Raw genomic sequence first — 17419 nt, 5'->3', positions numbered from 1 at the left:
TACTTTAATATTACTCCAAGCTGTAAATAATATCATTTTTATTCAACGATAAGAAGTTCCTTTTTTAAAAAACGTCAAGTTTTCGAAACACGCCTATGATTCACTGCATAAATGATGCCAGGAAATCAGTGAAAATGAAAGAATAGTAATCGGAAAAATCTTATCGCAGTAATGATAAACGTTCTCAAATTATAGACTGTGAAATACGAAAGTGAATGTATATACGTATACGGAGAAAGATACTCGACACCCTCACACATAGCTGATACAACCGGAAAAACGTTAATCGCACTAATAGTGGCGGCAATATTTTACGTTCACACCCAGCTACGTGTTTCGGCTCTTGAGCCGTTAATCGTTTGCTAAATAAAGCCAGAGGAACGGGAAGCCCATGCGCAGCTGGACGTTAATGAATTCGACAATGCTCCAAGCTCGCCTAACTGCAATAATAACGGTCGTTCCGGGCCGGACTGGACTGAACAGGGAGATCATTCACCGGGTAACTCTCGTGGACGAGCACCGTAGAAGATCAAAATAAGCGAGCAGGTAAGCCCGAGGATATCCGCTTAATTCGACGACCGGTCGGTCGGTCGGTCGATATGAAATAAAACAGCTCGTTTCCATTCCATTTTCGTTTGTGTCCGCGGATGCGGAGATTCCGAATATTGACCGGAATAATTGGCTGCGAACGTATCTGTCGAATTCGCGTATGATCGAATAGGGCTTGCGGGAGTCTCGTGAATTTACATACTGATATTTAACATACGGGGATTATTTTTGTACGCGATGTTTTTTCAAATCGTGATCGCTATTTGCAAAAGGCATCGATTCTCGGGAAAGCGTGAAAGAGAAATACAATGTATTCTGCAAATTATATTGTTATTAATTGTAATCGTCAATCATAATTGATTTAGATTAATTGGAATAATTTAATACTGCTATTAGCATTTAAAATTCCGATTTAATATGTAAAATCTGTCCTTTCATTTATCGTTTCATCGAGCCGATTCGATAAAAGCGGCTTGATATCGTTTTGCTTTAATGAATTTGCGGATGAAGTACGTCAGGCGTAACGAAAGAAGTGACGTTTCCAATATTCGATGTAGTCGCATGAGGGAACGGAGAAAGAGAGAGTAAATGACGATGAAAAAGAAAGTTTGCCAGACACATCGATAATACAAGGCAGCCCCAAGCCGATTACTCATGCTCTTGTCACGCGGAAAATCAAACGATATTTCTTACTTTTACGTAATTTTGCTAATACATTTCATTAACTTTCTATTGAAGGATTTTTTCAACAAGTTTAGTTTTGAATTTAACCGATTCGTAATTTAATTGATTAATTTAATAAGCTAATTAATTAATCTATTTACATTGCACATTCCGGCGATATTACTGGCAGATTGATATTTAATCGTCTTTAAAATCTCATGCTGTAATCTCAACAGCGGAAAATAGCGTATACATCTAAAAGAACATATATATAGTCGATCATAAAATGAATTATCAAGGCATATCTGCGCAAAATACATAATCAAAGTATTCGAAATACAAAATACAAAACACTTTCAATCTTTCGATTTTAAAATACAAAATTTAAAATACTTTCAAAATTCGTATTTCAAATACAAAATACTTTTTTCAATACAACATACAAAATGTTTCAAAAAATTTTTTTTAGTACAAAATACTTTTTTTAAGTATCTTAAATAGAAAAATACTTTTTTTAAGTATCTTAAATACGTCCAAAATTTGTATTTCAAATATAAAATATTTTTTTTTAATACAAAATACAAAGTATTTTCAAAATTTTATTTAAAATACAAAATATTTTTTAATACAATATACTTCAAAATTTTTTTGCGTTCCCGGCACTTTTCCCATTAGGCACGACTGCAATATCAATGTTCTTCTCTGTCTTATGCCTGTTCTGCAATAGAGTCGCAAGTCGTTAGCCGTAAGAAATTGACCAATCACAGTTAAGTGTAAGAAGAATAATCGACTATAATTAATTAATTTCTTATGGCTTACCGCTTACGACTCTATTATAGAACAGATCTTAAAGGTTCTCTACATAGAAGTCATAGACGGTCGTGGAGTCTTAAGTCGGAAACCAACCAATCACAATCAAATATAAAGAGAATACTCGATTAGAATTGGTCAGTTTCCTATGGCTTAAGACTCTACGACCGTCTACGACTTCTATGTAAAGGACCCTTTACTCTACATCACGACTACGACAATTACATCTTGTTACATCTCATTTTCTAGCATAACCCTAACGTTTCCGAACGCAGCTAGTAGGTCTGTTCGCGTTGTTTCAAGGATTATTATCAAGAATTTTTTTTTGGCATCTCAAATACAAAATACATCGAATGATCTTCTTGAAATACAAAATACAAAATACATTTTATATTGTATTTGAAATACAATATTTGAAATACAAATTGTATTTCAAATATCGTATTTCAAATACAAGTATTTGAAATGTACCCAGCCCTGGAAACACACATTGAACGAGACGCAGGTAAACAGCTTGCTGTGTTCCGTCGGGCCGTAGGGTATCGTAGCCGTCACCGATCGATCATTCCCCGCCCGTCATTTTTCCACGGTGAGCTAATTTCCTACTTCCTAAAGAGCTTATACCGAAGTGAGTTATGAGATATTTTTACCTCGAAGGATCGGTCTCCCGTCCTACGCAGGAAGTTCTATTTGCCTCGCCGTTACACGAAAATACTCGGTCAACCCTCGGACGCGCCCCCGCGACCACGATCGAACGATTTTCTTGGGCAATTTCCTGCCGTAGGGAAGATTATGTCAACTATATCCGTAGAACTTCGTGAACCTTGCACGTCAGTCTTGATGTGGTCGGTACGTCGACACGGTTAAATTGATAATAATCAATGATATCCGGCCAATACATACAGTGAGTAAAAAGTATTCGTATACAGAGAAAATTTTTTTTAAAAAACTTTATTTTTAAAAAGTAAATATTATTCAACGAGAAATGAATCAGCGAATCAATATTGATATGATGATTTCAACATCAATTTGATGTCGATTCGACGTTTAATTGACGATCATTTCTTGCTGGGTAATCAACAATTTATTCATAAAGAGTAAAATAGACTCTATGTTTCTTAAAATTATATATATCAAAAAGATGTGTATTAATTATAGAATATACGAGATCTGATAAAAAAATAAGCGGATTTTTGTAATTACTCGGCAACGTGCGGTTTGCAGCACTACAATCGTTATAATCTTCCGAATAATTGGCTTTTTTAAAATTGTTTACATCTTGTTTAGTTTCATCAGAGTTATTGCTATTTGAGTGCAACGTGTTTCAGTGTTCGTGGCGATTTTCGCCTCGAAATGAATTTTTGCAATTTTTGCCTTAAGGTCAAACAATCAACCATCAGTACTATGTAACAATTATTCATACAGTCGAGAAATTTAGTTTCTAAAATCAGGAATACATACGAAGCTCGTTTGTTTCTGTTAGAACAAAATATATTCATCGTATAAAATTGCTAATTAATGTTTATTTTCTGCAAATAATACTTTTTTTTGCACTATATAACATACCTATATACATATAAATTTAACATTTCATGCATTCCAAACAATTCACTCAAATTTATGTGTAATAGGCTTTCTACAATAAGAAGCCATTACCTAATCTTTAAATCTAAATTAATCAATCAAATCGATTATTCTTTTCACATTCAATTGTAATTGGTCGATTTCTTATGATTTATATTGTTTATAATATAGAGATATAAAAATATATATGTATATAGAGATCGAAAAAATCTAAGTATCAATTTAACAGAAACTATTTAAATAACATAACCACACATTATGTTAAATTAATACTTAAATATATTAAAAAAGTCAACACAAAAGTTTAACAAGAACTTTAATCGGCCGTTCCCAACACAAATAAATACGAAATGTGTTCTACTGTTGTATATATATATTGTATGTGTATCTTTAGCTTTGAATGTTTATTGAAACAAAATAAGCCTAGAATTTATTCAAACTGATTATCCACTTATTAAATATCCATAAAAGATAATGATACTTGATCTCTATATGTTACATATTATAAGCGCAAGGATTATGTTTCAATTTAATCGCTCTATGTAGATTTCAGCGCAACGTAATTATCGCTTATGCAAATATTATATTGAATCTCTTAATTCATTATATAACATGGTAATTGTAGTTTCTGTGACGATGTACTAAAACATGGACCCATCTCATTTTTGTAAACGTACATTTCAAATCGCTCCGTTAAATCTCATGTTAGATGATGCGTACAAAACGATTATTTAAGGAATACGCATTGATCCGAATTAACTTACACGACATTTCCTAATAGTTACCCTCCATTTATGCGTCGCCTGCAGTAAACTTGAAATGAGATCAAGGATGGAGCACTAGCGAACAACGTTTCTCGTTGATCAGAATAGAATTTATCGAATTTCGAGCTCAAATCGAAAACGACCGCTACATCTAATCAGACTTGTTTCACGGGATATGGTGAACGGGGTTGGCGAGATCTGGACGATACTGACGGATGCGGACCGATCGATTATTGGTTTTCATCGGATGCGGGGTAGACGATGTATTATTGTATTGGCGGAAAGTCGACGGATCTCAATCTGCAAAAATAGACCGCGTTCCTTCATATCCTTTGATAACTCGCTCGCTAAATTATATGAACAACAAGATGGACCATTCTCACGCAAACTCGCGAAAAGTCGATTATTCTGTCTTTATTTCTAAAAATTGTTAACAACGCATCTTGAAACGTCGAATTTCGCGCGATCATGTCTATATGGAAAAAAAGATTTGGTTAAAGTATCTAAAATTTTAACTAGATACTTTGAAAATAATTTTGTTAGACTATCAAAATATTTATGTAAAAATCTCAAGCAAGATGAACAATGTTGTAAAAAGTTTTGACATTCTAACAGTCAGTTTGAACATCCTAGATAATTATTTTGATGATCTAACAAAATTATTTTCAGATCTGTATCTATAATATCTAAATTTTTAAATACGTCAGCAAAATCATTCTGTGTAATAAAGCAACATTTTATGTAAATCCTGCATCATACACGTCGTATTACGAGTAAGTTATCGACAAAATGACGTTAACGAACTTACGTCTCGGATGTATTGTTCATAAACAGTTTCTCTACGCATCGATTCTCCAGTATAACAAATTTTCCAGCATCCTACGTTGAAGACCATGGCACATTAATAATCCCGCGCTGTTGCAATTAATTGGCTGCTGAAGGTGGTTTGCAATTTGAGCGAGCAATGTTTTGGCGTGATTATGTACCTGCGCCGAGGTAATAAGATCTATATTGGCGGGAATATCCGACGTCGAGAACAGTAATATTCGCTGACAGAACAAACGATGTACATTGCGAAGGAAACGTACAGTACGGCGGGAAATTAACACGATGTACGTAAAGCCACGCACTGAGAATTACCTTGGTGAGAATGTTGCATATCGTTTTCTAAATCGCAGAGGAAGATCGCGTTGAAATGTACACAACCGCAAAAAGATCCTTATTTTCATTCTCATCATTTGATGAGAATGATTCCTCGGTCTAGTTTCGAAACTTCGAAGTTTCGACACAAGATAAGAGAGGTCACGGAGAGGAATGCGACAATATCCTGCCTGTCGTGACGCGGACGAGCAAAATTCCCTGACAGGAAGAGAGCGGGCAACCTCCCGCAGGATCCACGAGATTCGTGGCCGGAAACGCAAGGACGGTGATCGATGTATAATCACGTGAGAATGTACAATTCTTCTCCCTACGGTGTACCATGCACCGTGTAACGCTCTCGCGGCGTGCACACGTATTCCCTTGCCAGGAAGGAAAACTAATGCTAGCAATTCGGAAGTTTTCCGGGTTAACGTTGAGAAAGAATAGCGATTGCTAGTGCCCTACCGCGGAACGAAAAATTAATTTTGCATCCACGATAAAACGCACGCTTTCTCAGACCGTAAATTCCTTAACCCTTTATAGTCTAAATTTTTTAAACGCTCTCTGACCACTTCCAAAACACATTTGTTATTTACAATACCTAACGTTTATTTTCTTTACCAAAGAAAAAATTGCGTTACTTTAATTCTCCGACTATGTGAAATTTCCACCTTTCGTCTGCAACCTGGGTCTTCAATTTTCAATGCAGACTTTTATATTATTAATTCGGGACTTGTAAAAATCTGAAAAATTTGTGTATACTTGTGAAAGTTTTAACAACGAGTTTTTACTATTATTGGAGTTGGATCGTATTTTACTTATTTTTCACAAATTTAAATTTATTTATCAAAATTCACAAACAAAAAAATCAAATGTACCTGTAAAGTCTGACACTACCGGAGGAGGGTTCATTTTAATTCATAATCGTATAGAAAAATCTTATATTAGAAGCGCAGGAAAACATAAATGAAAAGATATAAAATATTCAATAGAATTTTTTAAGTCCTTATAAAATTTAACCAAATTTAGAATTAATTTTTCTAACATGCGTTCTCGCAATTTTCTATCATTCATACCTTGATACCAATTTAAATCTCACGTTAACTAGAGAAATGATTTTGCACGTTACATCATAGTAGATCTGATGTTTAATTCCGAGATCAGGCGACGCGAAACATCGAATTAAAGTTCCAAGTCGGCTCTTAAATACCTGCGAGCTCGCGATAAATCCAGCCATTGGAGCGTAGCCGACCGGATTATTTATCCCAAGATTATTTCCTCGTACAATTCCAACTTCCGGTCTAATCCTCCCGCCGATCGCTAACGCCCAGCCCGGAGTCACCAGCCCGAATCACGAACCCGGTGGTTTACGGCAGTTCGCTCCTCGCGATCGCGGGCAAAAAGACGGTATTACCGGCGTCGCTCATGGGCTGCTTTTATTTCAGGAAAGTCGTCGAACAATTTCTCAACGGATTATACCGAGATTTGCTCTCCGGAAAGTTGGGTAATTCCTTTACAAGTTCGCGCTAGAAGAAGTTTCATCCCCGCCGCCCACCTTCACCCTGTCGATCCACCGTCCGTCTCTCGCATTCTCTTTTTCCGTCTTGCACCCTACGAGGACAATGGGAATAATTTCCTTTCGCTTCAAGGCGCCTTCCTGACGCGATGAAATTAGCGGTTCGGTTTCTGCGGATTCTCAAATCTGGATTAACAAGATATCGTTTAAAAAAGTGACAGATGAGCTTCAGTAGCATCAATCTATGTAGCTAACGCAACCGTCTCAAAAGAACTTCTGCTTTTAATAAGAGACGAGACACATTACGTAGTAATGGCTATATAATTCATATGATATAAAATTTTATGTAATTTATATGTAGGAACATTATATTTCTCAAATATTTCATAAAAATGCATCGGTTTACTTGTTTAATTCCTGATTCAACATGTACGATATGCTTTTTACAGAATAGCAATGGATTACAATGCCAAGTACCTGATATTTTTAGTTCTCTGCCTAGTATTATCCGAGTACGAAGCGGACAATAAATACCGGACGAATCTTTCGAGGAAACGACGTTATGTTGTTTTTCCCGAAGGCTCCACATTTTCCGTAAGTACTGCACAATACCGATCCATTATCGCAAATAATTTTTTAGATTTCCACTTAAACTCAAAACGGTATTATTATTCATAGCGGCAGAAATCATTATGCTAATGTTAGCTTAAATAACAGATTTTTACAATACGTTAAATATTAATTTAAATGCAAATGTAACGGCTGCATTAATTAATTTAACATTTAGTTGTAAGAGACGTCGCTCGAAAGTTACTGTGTGCGGTAATTAACTCGATAATTAATTACTTACCGATTGAATGCACTTGCCAGTAGATAATTCTGAGATTATATGGTAGAATCATTACATTTTATTATTTTTAACATATTATAGAGCGCTGTAATATTTTTACATACAATCGAAATGATTTTCGAACGATAAATGATAATTTGATTAACAACTATCGAAATTTTTTTTTTTAAACATAATAATTAACTTCTAAGTTTATTATATAACTTTATTTATAACTGGGAGACCAATCAGAAGACACGATAATGTCTCGGCCCTAAGATAAAACGAACCGGCAAATTGCGGGGGACCGAGATTATTATATCTCAATAAGATCAAAACCGATCACGTTCTATGTACGCTTAATCGATAGCTTCGGTTGAATAGTACGTGCTTTATTTTTTTTTCTACGTGCCCTACGAGCAGAGATATTGCAACACAAAATTCGAATCTGAAGCTTTTAATATAAGATATGTCGTCGTCGTCATTGTCATTGTCGCTGATACAGAGTAGGGGAAATGTCCTTTTAAAATTTTTGGTGCAAGAGGCAAATGTAACGCTAGCAATACGTTCGTTTTTCTTTTGACTACATAGCAAATCTGACAATCTGATGAGCGATGTGATTCTACTTATTGACGCAATGTATATGACTTCGGTTTTACTTTATATAAGTTTTTATATTATTTTTGTACAAGTTAATATTTTTGATAATCATTTGGCTATTCATTACATAACTAATTTGGCATTTGAATAAAGAAGAACAAGCTAAATTGTCGGAAATCACCATCTTGGAATTTCGAAATGTTTATTTTATTCGTTTCGTTACATTCACGCGAAAAAATAAAAAGTTTTCTCTGCATCCGAACAGCCGATGTAGGCTCTGATGGGCTTTTTTATATTTTGCACGCATATATATATATATATATATATATATATATATATATATATATATATCATACGCTGGATGCTTTTACTCCCAATTTTTCTTATTTTTTTATTCTAAATATTACGTTCATGTTTTTAATTCTATGTTACTGTACCGTGATCTAGCAGCACCAAATGCTTTTACGTGAAAAATTTTTCTATTTAAATGAAATATTTTTATTTTATATTAGTTTTTTTTAATTCTTTTTAGTAACGCTTGAATTGAGCAAGATAACGCAATTTTATGATATAATAATATTTTGAAGGAGAATTAAATAATTACTACTTTGGTTCGAAGAGAAAATGTCTTTGAATGAACTATGATATAATAACTTCTTTTAAGAAGAATTGAAGCCATTTTTGGATTGGAATAGGAAAATTCTTCAATAGGAATACAAAGATATGTACTTAGATTTTATTGTATAAAAATTAAAGATGGTACTATTTAAATTATATTATTAAATTTGGTATGGGATTTAACTTGGCGCAGATTGTTGATATCAAATCTTTTATATAAATGATACATATTATTAAAATTATATAACTCTTATATAATAACTTCTTTATTGTAAAATGTTTTAGGAAGTATTATAAAATGTTGTAGAAAACTACATTATTCCTTATCTTGAGGAATAAAAATTTGAAAAAGAATTGTGGATTTTATATTAATGATCGTAATAATTATGCAAATACACAAATGAAAAAAGGATAGAATCATTGTGCAACTTAATGTATTGCAGGTTGCTCTCTGCTTGACGGTGCACACTCTAACTCCGGACGATGTCTTCACAGAAGGTCTTAATTGGGGTATCTCCTATGACTTACCCAACGAGAGCAAGCCTGCCTTAGAGCCTTTCTTAGAGCTAAGGAACGATAAACATAAAACAAGCAACAAGCATGATCGATACGGTTCTACTATGATCGCTAATAGATACGGCGCCCTAAATTCAGACTGGAATAACAACGTCAGGCAGCATTTCGTACCTGGTAAAAAAAAGTATCGCAAGTCAGAATACTATTACTTGCAAAGGAGACACCGGAGGGAGCTTTACAATAAACTGGAGGTCGTCATGAACGCGTAGGTAGCCTCGCTTATTTTTGCGAAACTCGTAATAAATAAATATGATTAAAGAAAAAGTTAATTTGCAAGGCCAAGAAGAGACTTGTTTTACATGAAACTCGTAATAAATAAATGAACAACTCAAGAAATTAGTCAAACTAACAAGAGAATTTCTTAAAGCAATCTAATTTCCAAATCTGTTCCATAAACAGACAAAATTATGGCGTATTATACATTCAGAAAAAAATCACTGCATAAGAATATTAAGTGTAATTACATTTATTTTCAAGTAATAAAGGATTGTATTTTTTGCGATAAATGAAAATTTGTTCCAAGAAATAATTCTTAGTTTGAATTTCATAAAGCTCCCGGTAACTCGCGTTGAAGATTGAGTATTCGTAGAGCACTCTGTGATCGATAATACATAATAACGTGAATGATTGGATATTAAACAAATTGTGATCATAACGACGATGTAATTATATAATTATCAATGTTCTGAATTACGATCCGATTAATTCTGCACCTAGTAACGATTAATAACATCCGCGTTAAAACAACAATTTCTCATGATCAACGTTTTGTACTCATCATTATCCATTCAAATTAATCTATTAACCTGGATTTCTAACGAATCTATTAACCTGGATTTCAACATCTTGAAGGGAGCAACGAATTTTCGCGAAACACCCTCAGATGAGAGACACGCTTGGTAATAAAATGAAACGGCGGTTTTAGCGGCTCCAGAGCGATCGAACAGCCGTCTCGTCTCTTTATGGAGACCCGTCAAAGCACCTCGGTTTCCTTCCGTGTTATCTATCGCGACGTACCGACGTATCGACCGCATTAACAGGGGAAAAGCCGATACATCGCGATAATGATGGCGAGACCGAACTCTTCATACCGCATGTCGGTCGAAGAGATGCACTATTATCACGTCACGTGAGCTTACAATTTGTCAAGTCATATTGTATTATCGGATGTACGACGGTAGCAATTACGCAGTGGGATTTAGTCAATTAATTTTAATTGTTCGACGAAGACTCGAACCGCGCGAGTTTTATCGGAACGCTAATATTAATCGTTTTCAATACCAATTCTGATATTTTACAATATTAAAAAGCCTTTTCCTGGCAATCTTAAATCAATAATTTAATTCATTATATTTATTCGCACAATTGAGAATATGTACATTTACATATATTTTTATATTGCCTTAGCATTTCCAGTAAATATTCCTTTTAAATCGCACGTGAAACTTTGTTGTAATTTGTCAGAGCCAATCTTTTTTCTTTGCGAAAATATGACTTGAGACACTTTTTTTATCGTAATTTCATCGACTTTCTAAGTAGACAAGAACAATCTTACATTTAACGAACATCGCTGTACATATTAATGAAAAGATAAATCCGAGTTATTTATAGCTCACAAAGCAAATAACTTTGCGACTGCAACTAATGTTGCAAGACGACAAAAAGAAACCATTTGTCGAGCCTCGCATAATTCAGCGAAACGCGTTTATTACAGCGTCCCTCACGACGCTTTTAAAGACGTTTATCGAACGACATTTAGCAGCGCCATTTACTCTATCCCGCCCGAGATAACGAGACGAGCGTTAGAGTATTGCGGCTAATATCCGTATAAAATCATTCACCCCTTCGCTGGGAAGATGCTAAAGTGGTGGTTTATGCCCGGCGTCTTATAGCGACCGTTTGGGTTATGCAAGGATAGTTTTCTCTATATATATAAGGGTGTATATGTAGGAGGAAGGGGGGAAACGTCGCCGGTGGTTTATAAGGGATTGGTCGGTGGTGGTAGTGCCGTTGGTGCGGCTTAAGGGTGGCATGAATCAGAGGGTGGCGCTTCCACGGCCCGCGGAACGGCGACGGGGAGTTGTTTCTGAACGGATCTGGCGGACCATTTATCCGCTTCTCAGGCAACCGACACCGGAAAATAGTTTCTCTCTCTTCCACGGCCGAGGCCACATAACTAGATTTATATCTTCTGCCAGAGTGGTCCGATTATTTTCATCGGCGACGTTACGTTTCTGGTCATACAAGGACCTAGACAACAGCAGCCGAGAGTTTTTTCTCGAGAAACACGGTGCCGAAAATATTTAACTTGGGAATCTTCATAATAACATTGGTGACAGTTTGTGAAGAAATGCTCTGAAAACATGACTCGTAGTGCGGAATTTAATGCTGAGCGTCTTACTTCTCTTGTTAAAAGTATATTTAAGCGAATTTTTTTAACTGATTGCTATAACAAAGAGTAGAATAACGATGTAAAATCCATTAAGAAATACTCATTCATAACTAATGAATTAGATTTTGTAAATAAAAATATGTTTTTATTTTTATAAGAAATTAAAAATATTTTTAATTTTTATTTGGAGTTTTATAAAAATAATAAAAGAATGGCAATGATATAATAATAAGAAAGAGTGAATATAAGAATAATAAAAGAGAGAGAATAGACTAATAAGAATAAATGTGTATTTAAATGTCTCATTATTGTCAAAGAAAATTGGGACGTTATATTTAGAGAATTTGTAAATTAATTATAAATATACGAATGAGATAAGTTTAAATGACATTTGCATAACGTAAAAGAATGAATCGGTTCAAATGGCATATCAGATTGGCTATATTAGGCTGACAGTTTAATTTTATCTTGTCTCTTCGGGAGATCCACTTTTCATTAAGATCTCCCCTACAAATTAAATAGCCGGCACATTTACACAAATTACCAATTATTCAGGTTCGTCGATTGCTTGTGATAAATGACTCGTCTTGTTTTTCCACCTACAAACACAAATATTCATATTTCCCTTTTTGTGCAATGTAATCAAACGATTAAACGTGCAGTTATATAATCTAGAAAGACGTTTCCTTTAAAATTCTTAACTTTTTATCAGAACAGAGTTTTTGAAGAAGGAGATTAAAGAAGACGCAATATTGTTCCGTAATATCGTTCTTCCTTTTGAAGTCAATAGGAAAATCTGATAATTATTATCTCCATCCAACATAGTCTACTCAAGATTGTTTCCGGATATACAAAGTAGCAGTAATATGCAGAAAAATTACTATCGCGATCCGATAATCCAAAGATATGACGAAAAAAAAACGAGTCGAGAGATTGAATTTAATGAGAGATGAAGCAGACTTTTAAAACTTTTTTTAGAGTACAAAATGCGTCCTAAAAACGCTTTTTAATCTTTGGCGGAAAACTGTACGAGGCACGGATCCGTGGTTCTTTCTTTTTAGGATTAATAAGTTCGCTAAGAGTTACCGAGAAGATAAATTATTACGTTCTCTTTTCGAGCTTCTGTTTATGTAAACCATATTAATCATATTTATTGACTAATTTGAATTTATAAGTTTTCATTAAAAAGGAGTTTTTATTCATTAAAATTCATGGATACATATCTAATCACCTCTCTCGCAAGCGTTTTTTAAGATAGATCTGATTTTAAGATAGACATTATACATACATTTACAGAAGTTTCTCTATTCTCTTTCAGAATGGGCTTTGATGGCAGAACGTGTGTTCTACGCGCGCTTTGCGAAGCATCTCAACGATTAATGCCAAAGGGAAACACCTTAATAGAAGAAATGATGAGAATATCATTCTCGTAAGGATTTTAAATGAGATAGATAAGAGGGTATGGCAAATATGCGTTTCGAAAAGTCGTGGTATTAGTATTTTCTTTTTCGAATTTTTTCCTCTACATTTCACTTTAAGAATTCATGAATATTAACTGCCGCGTAACTTTAAAATAATGTGATTTAAGAGACAGGAAGAGAAGGGAGAAAAGAACAAATACGATGGAAAATGTAGTTAACTGATACTAAAAAGATGTAAGATTTATAACGCTAAATAAATAAAAGCTAGATAAATAACTTTCCTTAAAATGAAATACAAACTATTTAAAAAATTTGTTGATAAATGCGAAATTGTTTTTTATATAAAAATTGATAGTAAAAAGTGTAGAATTTTTTTCCCTTTAATATTAGTCCGAAAATAAAAATTCTATTGTCCACTTGACATTAATTGGCCGATATAGTTTTGTTATTTGTTCTCTCGTTCGTGAACAACTCTTCACTTTCTATCGTTTGCACAGACACAAAAGTTATCGAGAACGTTTCGACATTTTTTGCTTGTATAATTCGTTATTAGCACTTGAAACCCATCTATTTGAAACACATGTTTTACGTAAAATCGTATATCTACTGTAATATCACAAGTAGAGATGATGACTTTTGTAAAAAATTTATCTATGCGATAAATTGCTTTTTTTACGACTGTACGTATACTTCAACTTTCTTCTAAAAATTGTATCATAAAACTACCCCAATTCTCCTAATTAAATTTTCTATATTTTTTATTCAATTTCATTCAATGAAAACTCTGTTTAAAAAACGTGCCTCAGAACGTTATGTGCCAATTTACTTTTACTCCATTTCTTCTAAGTTAAATTTATAAATAGTTATTATAAATAGATTCCCTCCTGAGAGACTCTATATGATAGAGATTGCTCTATCATTCTAGAATATTTCAGATGTAATTTCTTGCTGGATGAGAACCAAGACACGACCCTTGGTCTGCCTTTCCTCCTCGTCGATTTTCCGTAGAAAATCCATGACCCTTCGAAGTGTAATTCGATCATTGCCATGATGTAGACTGGTGAACGCATGGCTTACAATCTAAAAGATAACTCGTTTCGCCTTTCTCGTTATAGATTACCTCTGAAGAGAGTGTTCTCCTTCGAGCCAGAGGAGCATCGCACGTACACCAAGGCTCATAAAGCCGGCCACGAGGGCAAAGATTGCGCGGCCATGTTTCCCGGGTGCAGTTTCTCCCTCATCGACTTGGCCCTCGGGAAATATAACGCACCTCCATCCGACCACTCCGGAGATGCTGTGGACCACACCGGAACTTTCGGCACGGAGGTCGAACCTACCGTAGATTGGCCGAGATATAACATGAGGTAACGTGTTGCATGCAAACAGCAGTCTGATTTCGACGCTGTGCAGAATAACCTTGCAATGCTAATAATGACAACTCGCCTTCGACTGAGATAAACGATCACCATGGACATCAGAAAGATGCAAGTTGAATAGACTTTGTAATTTAAAGTACACAGATAAAAAGGTTTTATTTCCTGCCTCGATTGTTTCTATTATCGTACTCTATATGTGTACAAAGCAGCGAAGACATCAAAATATCGGAAGAAAATTTTCTAATAACTATGTATCTCTCGCACTGTAATAATGTTAATGATAATTAATGTTGCTATTTGTCCTTTATTGCTTATTATTATCGCGTTTAAAAGCACAAATGCGAATTATGTTCAAACAACTAATACGCGATTTACGAGTATATACATCATTAAACAGAATGATGCGAATAACAGAGTTGAAAGTGGAAAGTGGGACACTGAAAACCGAAGGGGAAACATTTCACATGGCGCCAACGAGGTGGATACAGTTGATATGTCTCGTAATACGAGCTATAACTACGTTGTTCATTACATTGTTATTGTGTAGGATAGTATGATTTAACTAATTGGGTAGGATTGTATTGGATTGAACAACATGGATCAGCAAAAAAGAGAAAATATATCGGGAACCAATAAGAGGAGAATGAAAAAGGAAAGCTTAAGAACTATCGGAATTTAAAGAAATGTATTCTGTAAGTCTTTTCCGTTTCTGCAAGTATTTCTCGCCAATACGGTATATGATATTTTTAGAATACAGAAATCTCTTTACATTTCACGGCATTGTTACTCAAGACTTACAATACTGGTTTAAAATTAGAAATTTATATTTTAATAAAAATGAAAAGAATGATAAAGAAATAAAATTTAGTAATAAATCGATTAAGAGGCAAAGATATATCGTTCATTTGTTACAAAATGACACAACTTCGAAAATAAAGTTGTCTAGAAAATGAGTTCAAATGTTTTGAAACATTAAAACTTTTGGAATATAATCTTAAAATACAATGTTAATTAATAACTAATTGTAGTGAAACAAAAGTATGTACCTTCTTTTTTCTTTATATATGTCCATTCTTTTTCTACAATCAACGTAAAAATATGTTGACAATTATTGAGTTAGGTCGTTGTTGAGAGTATTTCGATTTTTATTATAGCACTTAATGAGAAAATAATCCCGATTATTTATGTGCAATAAAAAGAGAGTATTTATAGTATATTTTTAATTACATTAATCATCGTTTATAAATGGGCATTGCAAGTGTCGATTGTTTCAGAATGCGAGGCTCATATTGCGAGTAACTCATAAATTACGAAATTCAAACATATGCGCAGATGCAATTCGAATGTGAATAAAGCCATATTTCACATTTATAAAATTGCACTTAGAACATAATTAATATTTTATGCATAGTACGAATTATTAAGCATTTAATAATTTTTAATTATTTATAATAAAATATATAAATAAAATTTTGAAATATAACAAATATAATTAAAATATAATTGTAAATAAAATGTGATCGCAGATTTAGACTATTTATTTTATTCTAACAATATTTATTTTAACTATATATCTATTTATTTTAACAATCTCTTCGAAATTTAATTAAAACGTTCAGATGTGTATATATTTTAATAAATCTTGTTCCACGGATCTCAATAAAAAAAATCATGTAAATTCGGAAATCCGTTATAAATTGTTTTATATTTACCTTATTTCTATTTGATTGTTCTATTCATAGCTTCCATTTAGAAATTAACACATTTTTCAAATATGTTGTAAAGTATACAAGAAGATGATAGGGGTTTAATCGTGCACGACCGATGTGGATTGGGTGAGATATGACACGAAATGGGACAGTGCATCAAGAAGCGGTAAAAGTAGCAGAGTTGAGTGATGGAAACTAGAGAGGAAAAGAGTACCTTCGAGATAGCACTTATGTTGTATTTGCACGTGTCATAAATACTTTATATCTCCGTAGAAAAAGAAAAATAATTTTGTAGAAACCTGTTATGCTTCGTCAGTGTAGAATTACTCCGCGTAGCGTATAACTCTATTGATTAAACAATTGCAATTTTCTCGGAGGAGTTTCGAGATTCTAGAAGATTTTAATTGAAAAGAGTTTCTCTCTCTCTCTCTCCCTTTCAACTAGAAGTATTTCGAATTTATTTGTGCATAATAAAGCTCCATTTCAGTTTTCTTTTTCCAATCAGTCTGGTTTCCATAATTTTCCGTTTCCATTTCTTACCGTTCTTTCTCACTTTTACTTACTACTTTTATTTGATATCATAGCTGTGGGATAAAGAATGAAAAATTACTTCGGCTCTTCAACAAACCCTCGAGCAACACCGGTAACGATATAAGAATGACGAGACTGTTTCGTCTTGTGGGCCACTGGAGAGACATTGTGCGATAGGCCCATCGTACTCTCATCGAGAAAAATTGATTTTGGATTTATTTGATGACGTCAGTGTCCAATGGGAGTGTCTCCACGGGAATAATGACACTCTCGTGGCGCCGATGTCGTTGATATTATTGGCGATGAAAGAAATCCGATATATTGATTGCGAGGCGAAAGCA

At 34.0% G+C, this 17419-nt stretch overlaps 1 protein-coding gene across 1 annotated transcript; it reads left to right on the top strand.

Annotated features, from left to right (window-relative positions):
- The first annotated feature begins 7470 nt into the window (after positions 1 to 7470).
- Positions 7471 to 14840, top strand: LOC108762790 (uncharacterized). The gene is made up of 4 exons (XM_018509968.1): positions 7471 to 7620; positions 9517 to 9854; positions 13360 to 13470; positions 14578 to 14840. The coding sequence occupies exons 1-4, from the start codon at positions 7483 to 7485 to the stop codon at positions 14828 to 14830; spliced, it is 840 nt and encodes a 279-aa protein (XP_018365470.1). The 5' UTR covers positions 7471 to 7482; the 3' UTR covers positions 14831 to 14840.
- Positions 14841 to 17419: the final 2579 nt, after the last annotated feature.

The sequence above is a fragment of the Trachymyrmex cornetzi genome, unplaced genomic scaffold, assembly GCF_001594075.2.
Source record: "Trachymyrmex cornetzi isolate Tcor2-1 unplaced genomic scaffold, Tcor1.1 scaffold321, whole genome shotgun sequence".
In the NCBI taxonomy this organism is placed as follows: Eukaryota; Metazoa; Arthropoda; class Insecta; order Hymenoptera; family Formicidae; genus Trachymyrmex; species Trachymyrmex cornetzi.
This window is presented reverse-complemented; position numbering and strand designations above follow the sequence as displayed.